This window comes from Bombina bombina, chromosome 1 (assembly GCF_027579735.1).
Source record: "Bombina bombina isolate aBomBom1 chromosome 1, aBomBom1.pri, whole genome shotgun sequence".
Classification (NCBI taxonomy): domain Eukaryota; kingdom Metazoa; phylum Chordata; class Amphibia; order Anura; family Bombinatoridae; genus Bombina; species Bombina bombina.
In genome coordinates this window covers 451,139,442-451,155,133 of record NC_069499.1, presented here as the reverse complement: position 1 = coordinate 451,155,133, position 15,692 = coordinate 451,139,442, and the positions used below count along the sequence as shown (strand labels likewise).

The 15,692-nt window shown below is 37.4% G+C and overlaps 1 protein-coding gene across 3 annotated transcripts in view; it reads right to left on the bottom strand.

The window, feature by feature from the left end:
- The window catches only part of METAP1D (methionyl aminopeptidase type 1D, mitochondrial), a 764,107-nt gene extending 754,686 nt beyond the window's left edge, over positions 1-9,421 (bottom strand). For 2 of the 3 annotated variants that reach the window (XM_053698437.1, XM_053698438.1), the window contains exon 1: positions 9,274-9,421. In XM_053698437.1, coding sequence (XP_053554412.1) covers positions 9,274-9,346 — 73 coding nt within the window. In that variant the 5' untranslated portion in view covers positions 9,347-9,421. The remainder of the gene's footprint in view (positions 1-9,273) is intronic. The other variant, XM_053698439.1, reaches the window with a different exon arrangement.
- Between the last annotated feature and the right edge of the window lie 6,271 nt (positions 9,422-15,692).

The window sequence follows — 15,692 nt, the reverse complement described above, 5'->3', positions numbered from 1 at the left end:
TTTGCAGGCTCCTCCTTTTGAGCCTATGCATTCTTTGGATATTAAACTACTTTCTTGGAAAGTGTTATTTCTTTTGGCTATCTCTTCTGCTAGAAAAGTTTCTGAGTTGTCTGTTCTCGCTTGTGAGTTTCCTTATCTGATTTTGCATCAAGATAAAGTTGTTTTGAGAACTTAATTTACATTTTTGCCTAAAGTTGTGAATTCTAACATCAATAGGGAAATTGTTGTTCCTTCTTTATGCCCTAATCCTAAGATTACTCTTGAAAGTTCTTTACATTCTTTGGATGTGGTAAAAGCTTTGAAATATTATGTTGAGGCTACTAAGGATTTGAGAAAGACTTCTAGTCTATTTATCATTTTTTCTGGGTCTACGAAAGGTCAGAAAGCCTCTGCCATTTATTTGGCATCCTGGTTGAAACTTTTGATTCACAAAGCTTATTTGGAGGCAGGGCAGTCTCTGCCTCAGAGAATTACAGCTTATTCTACTAGATCAGTTGCCACTTCTTGGACTTTTAAGAATGAAGCTTCAGTTGATCAAATTTGCAAAGCAGCAACTTGGTCTTGTTTGCATACTTTTACTAAATGTTACCATTTTGATGTGTTTGCTTTTTCGGAAGCAGCCTTTGGTAGAAAGGTTCTTCAGGCAGTTGTTTCAGTTTGATTTTAATGCTTTTTTTTAGTTTTTCCAACATTTTTAAGAAAACATAATTATTTTTTTGGATTTAATTTCTCAGCGGATTTAGCTGTTTTTGTTATCCCTCCCTCTCTAGTGACTCGTGGACTTCCACATATATCCAATACGTCACTAGCTCATGGACTCTTGCCACTTTCATGAAAGAAAACATAATTTATGTAAGAACTTACCTGATAAATTAATTTATTTTATAGTGGCAAGAGTCCATGAAACCCACCCTATTTTTTGTGGTTTTGATTTTTTTTTATAAAGCACTTTTTTCCAGTTCCTCTTTTTTGTATGCTTTTTACACCTCACTTCTTGACTATAAGTTAAACTTAAGTATTAGTGAGGTGGGAGGTGTAATTATAGGCATTTTGAGTTTTGGGAAACTTTGCCCCCTCCAGGTAGCAATGTATATCCCATACGTCACTAGCTCATGGACTCTTGCCACTATGAAAAATACATTTATCAGGTAAGTTCTTACATAAATGTTATTTCTGTTTAAATGTAGTGATGGCAAAAATGCTAAAAATGCTCTGGTCTTTTTGGGAAGTTTTTGTTTGAAGTGCCCGGTCCTTAAAAGGGACACTGAACCCAAATTTTTTCTTTTGTAATTCAGAAACAGCATGTAATTTTAAGCAACGTTCTAATTTACTCCAATTATCATTTTTTCTTCGTTCTCTTGCTATCATTATTTGAAAAAGAAGGCATCTAAGCTTTTTTTTGGTTTCAGTACTCTGGACAGCACTTTTTTATTGGTGGATGAATTTATCCACCAATCAGCAAGGACAACCCAGGTTGTTCACCAAAAATGGGCCGGCATCTAAACTTACATTCTTGCATTTCAAATAAACCAAGAGAATGAAGAAAATTTGATAATAGGAGTAAATTAGAAAGTTGCTTAAAATGTAATGCTCAATCTGAATCACGAAAGATAAGTCTTGGGGGTCTGAAAAAAAAAAAGTTTGTTCTAAAAAATTTTTTTTTTTTTTAAATTATCTTAGCACCCAGGTGGGACAGTGCTTAGCACTTAAAGGGTTAAGCTACATATTTTCTATCTTTCTCATACTGTAGGTCTTATCTCTAGGTCTATGTTTGTAGTTTTAGTTTTTTCCTTCGGCAAACTACCTGCTAGGGCTTAATATGGATTGCATAACTATATCATTATCGGTACTCACACTTAAAAAATAAAAAGGGCAGCTGTGCAATGTTACACAATTAGTGAACAGAACGATTTGTTGCACACACAGAGTAAAAGGTCAATGGATTTTCTATATCACAACAAACATAACAGTGTACTCAAAGGCAACCTCCTACCTTCAAGCATCTAGGGTGGTGTGTCCTTTCTGAAAATGTCATGCTAAGTATATCCACTCACTAATAACTTTAAAAATAAAAAAAAAATAAAAACTTTCAAAAGTGCTTTTTTATATTAACCCTTTCATGCCACAAGCAAATGTTTAAATTCTGAACAAAGTTCCAATGTAAAGGAAATCACGCGATTGTCGATGCAATCGTATGATTTCAAGGCCGGGGTCGGATCAAAGGGGACTGCATACACTGCTAGGCACGCTCCCCTGTCCGATTTGCCATTGCCTAAAAAGAAGGATGCTGCAAGATGCCATATAAGTTAGGATGTTCCATGCTGTCCTAATGGCGTTAAAGCCAAGCGAAGTTAGGTCGCATGGAACAACCTAACGGCATAAAAGGGGTTAAATCAACAAATCAAAGTATCAAAAAAGTATTTAAAAAAACACACAAGCGAACATCTCACATACGGTACGTCCCGCCCACCACATTTCAAACTGCTAAGTGAATCTTATTTCCAGGGCAAAAGCAATATGGAGGATTTTAATCTCAGACTTTAATCAATTATGCCAGTCACAGATTAATACATTTGTCCAGTAAGAATGCAAAATTCTCAAAACAGGTTTTCTTCATCTGCCACAAACACAGAAGCAAACAGTGCACCTTGCTCTAAGATTAAAGTCTCTCCAAATCCGTTATAAGAGCTCTTTGACAAAGTTTTTGCATAATTTTAATTTTTTTAAAAATAAAAAAAAATGTTTTCTCATGACTGCACAAGGAAACCAATTGTCGGGATGTACTAAAAGGAATGACAAGGGTGCATGACAAAATGGAATGCCCATAGACTGTAATGGGATGTAAAATTAAAAGTGTTGGAACAACAAAACTATGAGACATATCAGCTAGATATTTACCAGATATGTTCCCCAGGTACAGTAGCATATTCTGAAAGTGAGATTAGATCAGATTATAGTTGCTTTCTATGGAACGACAAGGGTGAATGACAAAATGGAATGCCCACAGACTATAATAGGATTACGTTTAGTGCTATAGCAACAAAGATACAAGAAATATCAAACAGATATTTACCAGATATGTTCCCCAGGTACAGTAGCATATTCTGAAAGGAGAATACTTCAGATTATAGCTGCTTTCTATGGAATGACAAGGGTGAATGACAAAATGGAATGCCCATAGACTATAATAGGATTACGTTTAGTGCTATAGCAACAAAGATACGAGAAATATCAAGCAGATATTTACCAGATATGTTCCCCAGGTACAGTAGCATATTCTGAAAGGAGAATACTTCAGATTATAGCTGCTTTCTATGGAATGACAAGGGTGAATGACAAAATGGAATGCCTATAGACTATAATGGGATTACATTTAAAAGTGCTATAGCAACAAAAAAAATATGAGACATATCAACTAGATATTTACCAGATATATTCCCCAGGTACAGTAGCATATTCTAAAAGTGAACAGTTTATAGACAGCAGCACCTTCCAATAGATAAAAGTAGTTTATTTCATCATACCAGGATTACAAAAAATGTGACGTTTCGGGTGTATAACCCTTAATCATACATAGCTACAAACTAACAAGTGCACTCTTATATAGGCCCACCTACACTCAGGTGTCCAATTAACACCAAAGTACAACACCACCTTGTGGTTAATCTTGTTACAAAGTTATCAATCACAAACATTTGTTACATTTAAAAGTACATAGTGCAGATCAAACGTTAAAAACAATATACAAATATCATAGCAAATGTATATACAGATCTGTTAATATACACTGTAATTTTTAAAGACACTCAACAATGGAACACATTCACAGGTAGAAAGTTACAAAAATAAAGAAAAATCGAATTCTTTATTTAAACCCTAGGGTTGCATGGCATTTAATTTATGTATCCAAAATGCCTCTTTCCTTTTAAGCAGCAACTCTATGTCACCTCCCCGCCTAGGAAGTGGTACTGCATCTATTACTTGAAAACGAATTTGACTAATATTGTGTCCACATTGCAAAAAATGGCTAGATACAGGGGCCTCCTGTTTATTGCACCTAATTTTACTTTTATGTTGGATGATTCTTTCATGGACCCTACGTGTGGTCTCCACGATATAGATCCTTCCACGCGGACATTTAATAAGGTAAATTGCAAATTTAGTATTGCATGTGTAATAACCCCTTATATTGAATTTTTTCCCAGTAAGTGGATGTACAAATATTGGGCCTTTTATTATTGAATTGCAGTTACTACATCCTAGGCACGAATAGCAACCCTGTCTTTTTCCCCTTTCAAATAACCTTGTCTTAACATTTTATCACTACCAAGATCAGTGTGGACCAGTTCGTCTCTTGAATTTCTCCTCCTTCTGAAAGCAGCATAGGAGGTAATTCAAATTCTGCCACTCCTGGGTGACAACTCTGTAAAATTGACCAATGCTTTCTTACAGTCTTCATTATTTCATCATTATGGTTATTGTAATCCATAACCATTATCAAACATTCATTGTCCTTTTTTGGTGATGAATCTAATGGAAATTGTACTTTCGCAAGTTCTCCCTGTACCAGGTTAATTGGATATCCCCTATCTATAAATTTTTTGGCCAGATCGCTATATATGTCTATCCTCATCTGATACAATGCGTTGGACCCTCAAAAACTGGCTTCTGGGGAGTAATTTAACTGTATTTCTGGGATGAAAACTCTGATAGTGTAGAATGCTATTCCTATCAGTAGGTTTAGTATATAGATCTGTGCATATTTTACCATCCCTAAAGTATATAGTGGTAGCCAAGAAATTTACCTCAACTTCGCTTGCAGTTAGACAAAATTTAATTGAATTGGTACTCCTATTCAATTCCTCTACAAATTTCTCCAGGGTTCCAATGTCGCCATACCACACACCGAATATATTGTCTATGTACCACCACCAGGCCGCTGCATACTTCAGGAACAAAATGTTCTCATATATAAATCTCTCTTCATAGACGTTCATAAATATATTCACGTATGTGGGAGCGACATTGGAACCCATGGCCGTGCCCTGTAATTGGAGAAAAAAATGTGTCTTGAAACAAGGATTGTACTGTATCAGAACTATTTCTTAATAACTTTTCAAAAAACATCTTTTGTGCCTTAGCGTATTCATCATTAGCCCAGAGTACCTTCATAACTGCTGCAATCCCACTCTGTTTTATTGCAGTATACAGGCTGCTAACGTCCAAAGTAAAGAGTATACATTTATCACTGTTAAGATTTAAATTACGGATTTTTTCCAAAAAGTCCCCAGTGTTTTTAATATATAAATTGCCAAGGTGCACAAGTGGTTGCAACACTTTATCCAAAAAAAACGCTATTTTTGAAAATACTGAATCTATACCGGCCACAATTGGCCTACCTGGTGGATTGTCAAGTCGCTTGTGCACCTTCGGCAGAGTGTAATAAACTGGGATACGTGGGTGTTCCACGATCAGAAAATCAAAAACATCTTTAGATATGAAGCCCATATGCAGAGCCATATTAATCACAGAGACAATCTCTTTTTGTATCAGGAATGTGGAATTACACGTTAGCTCCTTGTATACTTCCCTTTGGGGCAGTTGGTTCTTAATTTCAGCAATCTACATACATTTATTCATAATTGTTATGGCCCCGCCCTTATCAGCAGTTTCAATTATCAAATCCTTATTGTCCTTCAAGGACTGCAATGCCTCCCTCTCTGTCTTTGAAATATTACAGGCATGATGTTCTCTTGTGAGCTTTTTATGGATTTCCCTTCTGACCAACTCCTATATACGTGTTCACACTATGATTAACATTGCCTGGTGTAAACTTACTTTTATTTCTTAAACCGAGATTTTTTTTAGGCTAAGTTTAGTGTCATCTCTACCAATCTCACCTTGAGTGCTTTTATTGGCAAAGAAGCTTTTCAATTTTATAGACCTAAAAAATCTGAAGAGATCTTGCTCAAACCTAAACAAATCAAGATTTTGTACGGGTCTCTATGACAAACTCCTGTTAAGGCTGATTTTTGATCCTCAGTAAGTTATGTGCGATATGTTAATCACTAAATCACTAGTTAGCAGTCCATCATCCGGGTTAACCCCTTCAGTTGGAACACAGTCAATAAAGTTCTCTGCCTGGTCTCCTTGAGCCTCTCTGGATCGATTGAAACCTGGGCACTGCATTCCTTGTGACTCTTGTGTTTGCGGCCCCCCCATGGCCTCTCCCGAGTCTTCGGTTAAAAAACCAACAGAGGAATCTGTTTCACTCCCCGTGGCGTTCTCACCCTGCTGCTTGTATCTCGGACGCCATCTGTTACGTCCCTCTCCGGTTTGGGGGCAGTGACCCAACTCCCGGTCACATGACCATCTGTAAACCAATCCGGTCTCATACTCCTCGGCATCTCTCTGGAATTTAACTCTTTTCCGACTTTCCAAAAATTTGCAGTATTCGGCTTCCCCTTCTCAACATTTTTCACCAGGGTACTGTATGTATCAGCGGTCATAGATTTGTGCAGCTCCTCTCTCAACCTGGCAACCTCCGTTTTCTGCTTAGAGATCTCATTCCACGGTATGTACCATCAGGTCATAGGAGCATTTGTTCAGTATGCTGGCAAATAATTTACAGTACTGTTACAGCGTATATTAACATATCTGTAAATACATTTGCTATGATATTTGTATAGTGTTTTTAACGTTTGATCTGCACTATCTACTTTAAATGTAACAAATGTTTGGGATTTATATCTTTGTAACAAGATTAACCACTAGGTGGTGTTGTACTTTGGTGTTTATTGGACACCTGAGTGTAGGTGGGCCTATATAAGAGTGCACTTGTTAGTTTGTAGCTATGTATGATTAAGGGTTATACACCCAAAACGTCACATTTTTTGTAATCCTGGTATGATGAAATAAACTATTTATCTATTGGAAGGTGCCGTCGTCTGTAAACTGTTCATTTTCAGAATATGCTACTGTACCTGGGGAACATATCTGGTAAATATCTTTTTGATATGTCTCACATTTTCATTGCTATAATAGCACTTTTAAATGTAATCCCATTATAGTCTATGGCATTCCATTATATCACTCACCCTTGTGATTCCATAGCAGAAGGGGCGAGCTTACATGCACTCTCATCTTATTTCCCTATTCAGTTTAAAGGAAGTTTGCTATGAAATCTCATGAGCTCACAGTAAAAGAGTTCATGACCTCAGCACTGCTGATGCTGATTGGCTGCTGTTCATTTCTTCATTTTTTTTTTAACCTGCAGCTAAGTATAACTTTTTACACAGAACTTACTCTGCTGAGCTGAGGGGATTGTGAGGTAAAATATCTTCCTTTTTTACATAGAGATGCTCAGGTGATATTTTCCTGTCAGCTTTTTACAGTTATACTGCATCAGTTTCAAGTCATTTAGCATATGAGTATTATGTCCCTTTAAATGTAATCCCATTATAGTCTATGGTCATTCCATAGAAAGCAACAATAATCTGACATAATCTCACTTTCATAATATGATACTGTACCTGGGAACATATCTGGTAAATATCTGCTTGATATGTCTCCAGACATCCCAACCTGCAAAAACTCATTTCAGGGAGGTGGCTTCTCCCGCTACTACGCCCCCCCCCCCCATCACATTTATATATTGGACACCTTGAAACCCTAAACAAGAGAGACTTATCATTAAAGTAGCTTCCCACTAAAGTCACATAAAAAAGTAGCTTTATTGCACAACCACATACAACAAACCTATTTTCCAGTGACCGTACCCTTGTTGAATGCTTAAATATTTTAGAATATGAAGTTTAATTACGTGCAGTAAATAAGGTAGTATTTGTGTTTTATTTTATTAAAATCAGTGGGGGATTTTTGGTTACTGATGCATGCTTCAAGGGTTCTATAACGTCCCAGCAACTAAAGGCACTCCTTAAAGAAACACTTTTCCGGATTTGGGTCACATTGAATCATGGTACTTGGAGTTTCAGGGAGATTGCAGTCCATTTTCTGGCATCAGGGAGCCGCTATCACAATCAGGGAGACTCCCTGAACTTCAGGGAGACTTGGGATGTCTGTGTCTCATATTTTTTTGCTATAATAGCACTTTTAAATGTAATCCCATTATAGTCTACTAGTCCTAAAGCCCGTTGACACGGGCCGTGTTGTGATCTATCTCTCTCTCTCTCTCTCTCTCCCCTGTGCGCGCCTTCAATTGCCGGTCCTCGCGCTGCTTTCTTTTCAGCTGTGCTGCCGGGTCCTCGCGCTGCTGCCGGGTGGGTGCGCGTGCGATCAGCTGCAAGAGTTTGTCTGAACTGCGCATGACGGCTTCAGACAAACTCTTGTCTTTTATAATATAGGATGGGCATTCAATTATGTCATTCACCCTTGTCATTCCATAGAAAGCAGCTCTAATCTGACGTAATCTCACTTTCAGAATATTACTGTACCTGGGGAACATAACTGGTAAATATCTAGCTGATATGTCTCATAATTTTGTTGTTCCAACACTTTTCATTTTACATCCCATTAAAGGTCATTCAATTTTGTCATTCACCCTTGTCATTCGTTTTAGTACATCCCCCAATCGGAGAGTTTTCATTATGAGTGTTCACCAATTGTATTTAAATTTATTAAAATGAAAAATAATTGCTTGCCTATTTGTAAAGCATATTTTGCTTTTGTCTAAGAAATATTTGTTAATTTTTGTTTTTTCACCGATTTACCCAATATTAACGTACAAAACATGACTTTTCATATTTATCGCAAAACTAATTCAGGTGGTTTAACTAATTCAAACGCCTCTAATTTATTGTAATGGCATAACATTTTTTAGCTAAAAATCAAACCAGTTCATTTGTTTTTGCACAGCAAATTCTAACGAACTGAACTTGACAGCTGTGTACCTAACTAATTGCAAGTATGTTTAAAAATGCACAGGAACAAAACAATTAAACAGTTTCTTCGTATAATCATCTTTATCAAACACGACGGCAAAGAAGAAACAATCTCATTAACTGCTAAAGTGTTGTGAGGATACAGAATTCAATCATCCTTGTATAAACCATCAAATTCTCGAGCGCATTTTTAAAAGAAAAAACTCTCTCCTTATCTGCCAGAAACCTCTGACTTACAAGTGGTTAAGTTTACAATAGTCCCACCAACCAACTGATACGATGATTACTGGCAGAATTTAAAGGTACAGTCGACAAAAGCGTACTTCTATACAGACTATCACAGCACTTCTGTGACTCTTCAGCCGCCTCTTACCTCTTTGAAGAGCGCAGCGAAGTAGCCTAGACACCGGCATCGTGAGGGGGCGTTGCGCACACTGATCCACCATGTGACTTAAAATTTGCCGTTCGGGTTGGCTGGCACGGACTGGCGGAAGAAGCTGCTTTGCTTGACCCCAGGCTTTACTTTGAACCGCTATCGGAATCTATTTCCTGACTATGGAGGCGCTGCTTGGACAAAATTACTGGGAATAGGAATTTTAAAATGTTTTTTTTTACACGTGGAAACGCCAAGATGTACGCTGCTAGATAAACTAAGCATTAGTCTGAAAACTTTTTCGTCTGCATATTTAAAAACAACGTCGAGTCGGTGATCAATAGTGGTACACAAATTACCACCTTTCCTCCAACCTCTGTTTAGTTTGAAGATATATTAGTTTTTAAATGCAGAACCCTAGATTCCTGTCCTATGAATGTTTCTATTTTGAACTGGCAATATCTTCAAATAGAGAATTCAACGCAATATACTTTCTCGTTTGTAATCAGTGCTGTCCAAACTATTGTACCAGGGCCACAAAGCAGTCATTATCTGGCCTCCTACTTCACCCCTACTCATATGAAATACAAAGTGTCATTGTTAAGCAAAAGGCATATTCTTCCTGCAGTTGCAGGGTTGATCCAATCCGCATTACATTGCACACAAAATAACACCAGAGTTTAACGGTACATGTAACCAGAAGGTTAAAATATACATGCCATGTTTTGCTTATTTTAGAATACACTCTCTACTTCTGCAGCCTCAAGGTTGAGTGAAAGGCAGAGACCATATCAGTGTTTATTGGCTTGGGTGCGAAAGACTAAACTAGTACTACTGTGCACGTAATACTGATCCAGTCTCTCTTCCCTGTGGATGAGCACTGGGGAGGTGGAAGCGGGTGAGAATTGTTGGATTACCAGAACCAATCAAAGTGCAATTTTATAAGTGCAGCAGTGACACTACTTTTTTGACCAACATAAAAGTATTTTGTTTTTGTAACAGAATATAAACTACTTTCCTTAAAGTGAATGTCAATTCTGATGCTAAAGTGCACGGTTTTTAAAAAATTGATTAAAAACAGGGGCACTTTAATTCATCAAAATTTACATTTCACTCCTGTTGTGAAAAAAAAAACTTAACTTTTAATCTTGACAGCAGCTCCAGCTTCCCCCGGTCGTTGCAAGCCATTTCTGACGTCATAAATGATGGATATGTTATCCTCCAATCACGGCTTCCCCCCCGGGGGAATCAGTGTCTGATTCAACACTGTGATTGGAGGAAGCCGGATTCCTCATTTTAGACCCAGAAAGAGGCTTTGCGACGGGTGGAGGAAGCTGGAGGGGCTGTCAAGTTTAAAAGGTAAGTTGTTTTTTTTTCACAACAGGAGTGAAATGTAAATTTTGATGAATTAAAGTGCCCCTGTTTTTAATCAAATTTTTTAAAACCGGGCACTTTAGCATCAAAATTGACATTCACTTTAACCATTAGCAGCTGCATGCTTTTTGGTATAAGGATTAATACACTAATATTAATTTAAAAAATACATTCTGTGGGTTTTGAACATTGAAACACTATATGGAAGCCAAGTACTCTAACTCCTAAGCTATCCTTACTCTACAATGCTTTTCCATCACATAAAGATTGGCACTTTCTTTCATAAGATGGTGAAACTTCATGATCCATCACATATCGGATTAAAGTCCAGTCCTATAGGAGGAGGTAAAACACTCCACATAACAGAACTTTAAAGGGACAGTCTAGTCAAAATTAAACTCTTATGATTCCAATAGGGCATGGAAATTTAAACAACTTTCCAATTTACTTTTATTATCAAATGTGCTTTGTTCTAAACCTAAGGAGGCTCATATGCTAATTTATAAGACCTTGAAAGCCACCTCTTATCTCAGTGTATTATGACAGTTTTTCACAGTTAGACACTGCTAGTTAATGTGTGTAATATAGATGCAATTGTGCTCACTCCTGCGGCATTATTTAAGAGTCAGCACTGATTGGCTAAAATGCATGTCTGTCAAAATAACTGAAAAGGGGGCAGTCTGCAGAGGCTTAGATACAAGGCAATTACAGAGGTAAAAAGTATATTAATATAATAGTGTTGGTTAAACAAAACTGGGGAATGGATACTAAAGGGATTATCTATCTTTTTAAACAATAACAATTCTGGAGTAGACTGACCCTTTAGTAAAAAAAAAAAAAATCCTCCAGCAAGGCTCATATACATGTTGATTCAAATGAATTCTGTAACCCATCTGAGACCTATTATTCTCCTCAGTGTACCTACAAACTGCTGCTATCTAATATTCGATACTGCCTATCCTTACAATTCTAATTCCTTATGGAGCAAACTGGTGCATACAACATACATCTTTGTTCTAATGGTTTTATCAATGAGACAAGATAACCAATGAGACAAAGCTGGATAATTACGAATCCACACAGAACTACCAGTTTTATATCAAGGAAAGTGTTGTAATGGAAATAGTTGTAACTTGTCCCCTGGGAAGATGAGATGGAGTTTGGTACGGAGGTGATGTCTACACATGCCCGGGCAAGGCTAGAAGTGGAGTGGAGTATGTTTTGGTATTTGGCCAAGAACTCTAACAGCATCTCTTCAGCCTGTCCAGGTGAATAGTATATAGCAGGTTGTTCTTGAAAGTCTGAACAAACAGTTCTTCCAGTATATTTGAGGCTGGATAGTATGGAGCTGTTGTGTAGTATTTAATCTTCAGGGTTCTGAGGATTAATTATAACTATTGCAATGTAAATTATTCTTAGAGTCTATGACTGAAGGAAAGCTAAACTGAGCAAAACGTTTGCTTAGGACTAAAATAGTTGACTACTACTTGAGTGTGCATCCACTATAATTAAATACATTTTCCCATGGATTAGCCCTCTAACATCAAAATGTATTCTTGTCCATGGGTCCTTTGGCCACGGCCATGGTTGAACTTCTCCAATTTTTCAGAGTTGTTGTGCTTGACAGAATCCATGGTATCGAGCAACATAGTCCTCTATTGCTGCATCCATACATGGCCATCAAATGTAACCCCTTGCTAGCTCTTCTTGCGAACTATGTCTGGATGGCCCTCGTGTAGAATCTTCAGCATGTTGGGTTGTAGATTGTGGGGAATGATTTCTATTGTAAACATCCAGCATTCAATATTAGCTCACATTTTCTAGTGGAGTATGGACGAAATTCACTTGGTATTGTCTCTGGCCATCCAGCTTGAACATATTTAAATATATGATACAGGCACAGGTCTGCAGTTGTGTTTCTAGCTATCAGTGTAGTAGAGAGGCTAACTTATGTTTTGTTTGTTTCCGCTATGTGTATGTTCTCTGGTTGGTGTTCCCTGAAGGGCAATCTAGAAAAGGCATCTGCATTGCCGTGGTGTTCATTGGAGTGATATATGATGGAATAGTTGAAAGCTCCCAAGAATAAGGCTTATCTTTATAAGCAGAAAGCAGTGGTTGAATTCCCTTTTTGAGGGTTTAGGAGGGATAGTAGTGGATTGGGGTTAGGGATTAGTGTGAATTCATTTGTTTCCACTATATGTATGTTCTCTGTTTGGTGTTCCCCAAAGGGCAATCTAGAAAAGGCATCTGCATTGCCGTGGTGTTCATTGGAGTGGTATCTGATGGAATAGTTGTCAGCTCCCAAGAATAAGGCTTATCTTTGTAAGGAGGTATCTGTTGATGAAATCCCTGTTGAGGGTTTAGAATGGACAGTAGTGGTTTGTGGTCAGTGATTAGTGTGAATTCCCGACAATAAATGTACATGTGAAATTTCTTGGTGGCCCATACAATGGCAGTGTTATGTTTTGGGGCATGGGCACATGAGTAAGGGCCTTAACCTTTTCTTCTGTATTGTGTAGCCCATGTCAGTCTACAATATGGGTGCAGAATTCTATTTTCAACTTGAAAAATTCCCATTGGTATAATAGTCTATTTGATCATACTGGTCAACTTAGTATCTAAAGGATAAATGGTATGAAATGAATGATGTTGTACTAGACATGAATTTTGTTTGTCAGAGTATTAAAAGAAAGAACCACTTACTTAATGACCTTCCCAAAACTTCTTGTAAACTGAAGTCCTTTTTGCTACAGACAGGACTGAATGGTGTAAGATCCCTCATAGCACGGGCATGGAAAATGCCGGAAACCCCCACAAAGACTATGTGGCTAGATAGGATGACAGAGCTCCTGAATTTAGAGGAGTACGGCTATATTAAACGCAACAAATCAACTTTTATCCATAACGCTAGATTCTTATGGGAAGAATCACTACACTCACCACAGATCTCACAAGAACCACTAGGGGAACCCATACAAACCGAAGTCATCACTGACCGCTAAAGGGATGGAGTGCCTCCCCGCCTGGGTATTTGAAAAAAAAAAGTTAATCTAATACCAGATGGGTAATAGGGAACTTTAAGCTATATTCACCTGCCCTTACCTTCAGGGACAGAATAATTAGTGAATTGCAGGTCATAGAAAAGAATAGAATGGTTAGCATCTTTATGGAGCATATGTTTGTTATTGTTAGTCAAATGTAGAAATGAAAGCCCGAGAAGGGCACTGTATTGATTATTACATGTAAAGCACTACTGTACTGTTCACTGTGTAATTTGAAATCAGAAAAATAATAAATAAAAGAAAAAAAAAAAAAAGAAAGAACCACTTTATCATCAGTATTGAGGGATTCACATCTTAAAATACTATACAATGTCTATATGACACCTAAAATGATATCTCAGTGGAAACAAGACAATAGAGGTATATGTACCCAATGCAAATCTTGCCCACTTATTATTTCTATTGTAGAGAGATTAGAAAATTATGGTACAAAATACAACAATGGATCAGAAATATCACTGGTTTGCATAAAGAATCCTCCTAAGACAAAGTAATATTTTTCTTTCCATGTCTGAATCTGGAAGAATCCACTCGATTTATCAATACATGTGTAGTTATTAGAAAAATATAAATTTTTAAACTCTGTCACAAAAAGGATGCTCCAATGCTAAAACAATTTATAGCAAAAATGCTTGACCAATTAATAAGAGCAATACAATACTCAAGTTAATTCAGAAAAAAACATAAGGAGATTCGTAAAAAAAAAATGAATGTTTTATAGGTATTCCACCTTTATAAAATTCAAAAACAGATACTGAGACCTTTTGAAAACTCAGAAACATTTACACAGCTGAGATGTATATGGGGGGAGAGTGAGGGAATTAATTATATATTTGTTTTCATTCTCCGTTGGCCACACAACTTCCACATTATTCTTGTTTTCTTCATCTGTGGGGCCTGAGAGCATGAGCATGTAATCTAGCATACATTGAGTAAAAGGTATGCTTACTAGGATCTCATCCATGATATGTTGGCAGATCATCGTTGCTATACGGAAAAACTTTTGGGTATATTGGAACAACCCTTAATGGGTATTAATGATCAATAAATGTTGAGAATCTGTGTGTACTTTCAGTTGTAGGTAGGCTTGCTTTAAGTCTATCTTCATGAATTTCTGCCCTCCTGCTAGTTAACAATGGGTTTTGGTCCATGAGAAGTTGTTCAGCACTATTCTGAAATCCCCACAGATCCTGATTTCACCATTTCTTTTTTTTTTACTGGGACAATTGGAGATGCCCATTCACTACTGTCAAATTTTTTTTATGATCTTCTGGGCTAACAGGTGATCTAGTTCTTTTTCCACACCCTTTCTCAAAGCAAACAGTACTGATCTGGCTTTACAAAAATGGGGTTTTGCATCTGGCTTCAGTTTTAGCCGGGCATCTTTTACTGTCCCCAAAGAGTCTTCAAAAACCTCTTTAAATTTTGTCTTCAAGGACTCAACCCAAGAGTTAGGGTACGGTAGTGAGGCACACTGTGCAATGGTAAGTGAAGGCATGCCCAGAGCTCTAATACAAACTCTGAAGTACAGTGGAGGGCCTCCTTTCTGCAAAACATAAAAAAAATAAAGTCTTTCTGCAGTTTCCTACTGTGACATGGGGCTTTATATAACCCATGGGTTTTAATAGCTCCTTCATATAGGTTTGTAGCTTAGAGATGTAATGTTGGCAGGTTTCTGCAAATCATGCCACAATATGAAAGACACTGCTGCCCCTGTATTAACTTACTTGGAAACAGGGCAGTCATTTAAAGTGAATGTAAATTTTGATGAACCAGTGCCCGGTTTTTAATAATCCTATTAAAAACAGGGGCACTTTCATTCATCAAACTTTACATTTTACTGGTTTTGTTAAAATACTTCCCTTTCTTCATGAAAGCCGCTCCAGCACTTCCCCCGCCCGTCGCAAGCCTCTTCCTATGTCAGAAATTACGATCCTGGCCTTCCTCCAATCACGGCATTGCTTTAGGCAATGATTCCCTGTC